General features: G+C 35.7%; 1 protein-coding gene across 1 annotated transcript; it reads left to right on the top strand.

Moving 5' to 3' along the window:
- The first annotated feature begins 3053 nt into the window (after positions 1–3053).
- On the top strand, positions 3054–4597 carry LOC141283707 (alpha-1,6-mannosyl-glycoprotein 2-beta-N-acetylglucosaminyltransferase). The gene is made up of 2 exons (XM_073817022.1): positions 3054–3099; positions 3234–4597. The coding sequence occupies exon 2, from the start codon at positions 3356–3358 to the stop codon at positions 4595–4597; it is 1242 nt and encodes a 413-aa protein (XP_073673123.1). The 5' UTR covers positions 3054–3099; positions 3234–3355.
- The last annotated feature ends 633 nt before the right edge of the window (positions 4598–5230 follow it).

Raw genomic sequence — 5230 nt, 5'->3', positions numbered from 1 at the left:
AGCATCAATCCATCCAACATAGTTATAGTGGCTCAGTGTTGATTTCAGCACTCATAAGTGATCAAATAAATGTCAATGATCCAATAAAATCCACATGTTTTCAACACTTACCTAAGCGGACGTTTAGTTTAGCAGCAAGATGCATAATATTCAGTCACAAATAGCTGTATTGCACAATATGCTTAACAGTTGATTAGTTCTGCATTGTTCCTCCAGAAAGCAAGCAAGCACAAAGTGAACCAAATTTCCTCCGAAAGGGTTTCATGTCATTCTGACCCTTTGTAAACTATTTAAAAGAAGAACCACCAAAGTCATCGCTAAAGATCACATCTCACAAAGTTCCCTTAAAACTAATAAAATCTGACGGCTGGAAGAAGTTTATGCTTTCGCTGTTGGAAAAAGCAAGCATGTGCCTGTCTCAGACGGTTCCATTATTATCACATGTCTCCAGAGACGGCGCTTATATCACTGTTGACCTGCGCTAAACCCTCGCAAGCAAATTAAACTGAGGCCTGGTAAACCATAAAAGCATGAACTTTGTTTAAAGGCCGTGCAGATCCTGGGAATTCTGTGTTATTAAATTGATAAGTGTTTTTACAAACTGCAGTTCCACCCTATAATTAAAAAAAACATCAGGAAGACCTCAGTTTATTGGTTTAATTGGCGTAAACAGTTCACATGAATTATCCAGAACTTTGAGTGGAACATTGCAAGTGTGAAATTCCTTGTGCAATGCAATGCATTTGAATGTATTTTTCTCATGCAAAACACTAAACAGATCTGCAGAAGTAACTTGAGAGAAAGTGGACTTTATGTAGACTTTATATAGATAGCCAATAGGGGGAGTCAGTCAGAATTTTCAATGGAAGTCTATGGGATTTTAATCAAACATTTTAGCATCTAAAGTAGCAGCGAAATTAATCTCTAAGTAATATGTACTTCAAGTCGTTCAACAGCATTGAGTATTTAACTGTTATCACTATGAATGGTTTTCTTTGGATTGGTGTTAAAACCTGTTGGCTTCTTTCTGGGTGAAAGTGTGATTAAATCACATCTGTACGTATAGTAACACCCAGAGTTATTGAAGTCGAAATAGTGAAGCTATTGGGTTACAAGGAGTTCTGGTTTTTCTGAAAGATGAATGACGTAAGCAGTGGGTTTAACTTATCATTTGATGCTCTTCTTTTGCCATCTAGAGGTCATTTGAATAAGCAACAAAAGAGCTGCAAGGGTGGTTTCGCATGAGTCGTCTTTCTTGCTGAAGAAAACAGGTTTTTCCTTTTTTTTTATCTCTTTTGTAAAAGTTGCAGGACATCCCACAAAGCCCTATATAGCCATACTGTATCACATACAGACATTAATGTTTGAAAGGCTTTTTTCGGAATGTTCTGTTCTGTATTTGAATTTGAAACCACATTTAATATGAAAATTCATAAAGGACTACTACTTTTTATTTATATTGGTTTCCATTTATTTAACTATTTAATTGAACTGTAAACCTAAATATATTAATTAATTTGAATTTATATGAATTATAAACACACAAACACACATATAATTCATATATAAATAATAATATTAATAAAAAAATTATAAATAGGCTAATGTTTGAATGAGATACATAAAAAATACATATAACATAAAACATCACATTTTAAAAACAAGCTGCTTTATTATATTGTATTTATTTTTGTCTAAAAGAATTTCATTATGGCACTTATAATTATCATTTCAAATATATATTTAATATTGTGTGTATTTTTTAATATTCCTAATACACAAAAATTAAAATACAAGTGAAACATTAATTTTATATTTTTATATATATAATTTGAATACATATGTATTGTTTGTGCAATATTCATAATACATTTTATACATTTACATTTTATTAAATATAAATCTAAAATATTCTATACAATATATCTAAATGTGAGTATAACAATAATTATGTAAAATAATTCATATATTAATGAATTTATATATATATATATATATATATATATATATATATATATATATATATATATATATATATATTATACACACACACACACACACACACACACACATATGTTGGGTTTACATGTTTTATGGGGACATTCCATAGGCGTAATGGTTTTTATACTGTACAAACCGTACTTTCTATCGCCCTACACCTACCCTACACCTAAATCTAGCCCTCACAGGAGATTGTGCACACTTTTACTTCATCAAAAAAACTCATTGTGCATGATTTATAAGCCTGTTTCCTCATGGGGACCTGAGAAATGTCCCCACAAGGTCAAAATTTACTGGTATTCCTATCCTTGTGGGGACATTTGGTCCCCACAACGTGATGAATACCAGTACACACACACACACACACACACACACACACACACACACACACAAACACACACACACACACACACACACACACACACACACACACACACACACACACACACACACACACACACACACACACACACACAATAAAAGTAAATAAAAGAAAAAAAAAAAAACACAATACACATAAAAGTGTGTAATTTACAAAAGTACACTAAATCCAAGTGAAACATTAATTATATTAAATATATTCAATTATATACTAATATACTGAATTTATATATACTCCTAATGATTGAATAATGCAATTATTTTTCAAATGTGATGTTTTATATTAGCTTATATGTATTGTTTTTAGTGGATCAAAAGCTTTCATCAAATTTGTCCTAAAACCAAAAAAGAATACCCATTCTTGTCTTTCACAACTTTGATGAACTTTTTTGATCCACTTTCAATGTTGACTACTATATATGTATATTACATAGGGAATATGTATTTATTTATGAGTTCATAATATAACAGATATTACTTATAGATTTCAGAATAGTAACATAAATAGTAATATAGAAAATACATATAAAAAGTAATATGTCCGTAGTACAGTTGTTAAGTATAGTGTGTTTATTCTCTGTGTGTGTTGTTAGAGTGAGGAGGAGCGATAGTGTGTTCCTGTTGACTGTAAGTACACGTCAGCGTTTGAGACCTCCTCATTCTCACAGCACTTTCTCTTCCTGCTTCCAACTTTGTTGCACATGACACTTTAAGACGGTGAGTAGCTCTTGCTTCACAAACAGCCACACTTCCTTCAAAATATCATCTTCGCCTTTCGCCTCGCTTTATGGGTCGCGCGTTTATTTCGCGCTTTGATCTGACAAAACTCATTCATGAACTTCTCTTGACAGAACGATGTCCGCATTTCACCTGAACGTTCGCTGCGAAAATGCCCGGATTATGTCCACAACTGACATATAACAGCAGCTTATGAGCCCCAGCGTTTGATTTCCATGGTGCTTTGACTTTGAAAATGAGATTCCGGTTGTTGAAGAAAAACTTTATTGCCTTCCTAGTCATTGTAATCGTGTTTTTAATGGTGTTTTACACTATACGACGGACTAAGGATGAAGCAAACGTGGAGGTGACTGAAAAAGAGACCTCACAAACTGTTGTGATGGTGAAATTTGACTACGGGACCATTGAAAATATGAGGAAGTCTGTCTATGACAGCAACTACCGGCAGTTCATTCAGAATGGAGATAAGTTTCCACTAGATCCTGAGTTGGTTGTCGTTGTGCAAGTTCACAACCGTCCGGCGTACCTCAAAATGCTCATACAGTCATTGGAAAAAGTCACTGGAATACAAAACACGCTCGTGATATTCAGTCACGATTACTTCTCTGGGGAAATTTCAGAAATGGTCAAAGGAATCACCTTTTGCAGAGTCCTCCAGATCTATTTCCCTTACAGCATCCAGCTGTATCCCAATGAATTCCCTGGACAGGATCCTCAAGATTGTCCGAGAGACATATCCAAAGAGGACGCCATAAAAAAGGGCTGTTTGAACGCAGAGCATCCAGATTCCTACGGACACTACAGGGAAGCGTCCATCACCCAAACCAAGCACCATTGGTGGTGGAAGCTGCATTTCGTGTTCGAGCGAGTGAAGGTTCTCCGAGGATACAACGGCTACGTCGTCTTCGTCGAAGAAGACAACTACTTTCTCCCAGACTTCCATGAGTACTTCAAATCCATGGCTGAGCTCAGGAAAACCAAATGCGCCGATTGCGACGTCCTCGCCGTAGGCAACCACAACGGTTTATCAGGCTTTCACGAGCTTTCCAGCAAAACAGAGACGGCGGGATGGCTGTCCACCAAGCATAACATAGGAATGGCCATCTCCAGAGAGCTCTACTACAAACTAATGGGATGCAATAATGCTTTTTGCACCTATGATGATTATAACTGGGACTGGACCTTGCAGAACTTGTCTGGTACTTGCATCTCCAAACCCCTCAAAGTTCTAGTGGCTCTTGGAAGTCGGGTCCTTCACACGGGAGATTGCGGCCTGCATCAGAAAGACGAATGCAGGCCGGAAAAAGCTCAGGAGAGGGTTGATGCGGCTCTTAGAGAGGCGCAAATGGCGCTTTTTCCTCCCACTTTGGCCTTGACGGATCACGGGCCGGTGGAGCATCAGCCTCACATGAAGAACGGTGGATGGGGAGATGTTCGCGACCACACGCTGTGCATCAACTACGCAGCTCGGCTCTGAGCCCGACGCTCTCACTTATGAGCGTTTAAATGCCATTTAGAAAATCAGGGTTACATTGCAGGTTAAAGGTGTTGCTTTCACCAAAAATAAGGACATTTGTGACCCTGGAGCACAAAATCAGTCATAAGTTGCACAGGTGTATTTGTAGCAATAGCAATTATCAATTTTTATTTATGCCAAAAATCATTGGGATATTAAGATCATGTTCCATGAAGATATTTTGTCAATTTCCTACCATAAATATATTAAAAGTTAGTTTTTGATTAGTAGTATGCATTGCTAAGAACTTCATTTGGACAACTTTAAAGGCGTTTTTCTCAATATTTTGATGTTTTTGCACCCTCAGATTATAGATTTTCTCAATATTTTTATTTTTTTTGCACCTTTTTATGCCAAAAATCATGTTCCATGAATATATTTTGTAAATTTTCTACCTTAAATATATAGAAAGTACATTTTTTTATTAGTAGTATGCATTGCTGAGAACTTCATTTGGACAACTTTAGGTGATTTTCTCAATATTTAGATTTTTTTTGCACCCTTTTCTTTTATGCCAAAAATATATTTTGATATTTTGCAAATTTCCTAGCGTAAATATTTAGAAAGTAAATTTTTGATTAGTAGTATGCATTG

This window comes from Garra rufa, chromosome 13, assembly GCF_049309525.1.
Source record: "Garra rufa chromosome 13, GarRuf1.0, whole genome shotgun sequence".
Classification (NCBI taxonomy): domain Eukaryota; kingdom Metazoa; phylum Chordata; class Actinopteri; order Cypriniformes; family Cyprinidae; genus Garra; species Garra rufa.
This window is presented reverse-complemented; position numbering and strand designations above follow the sequence as displayed.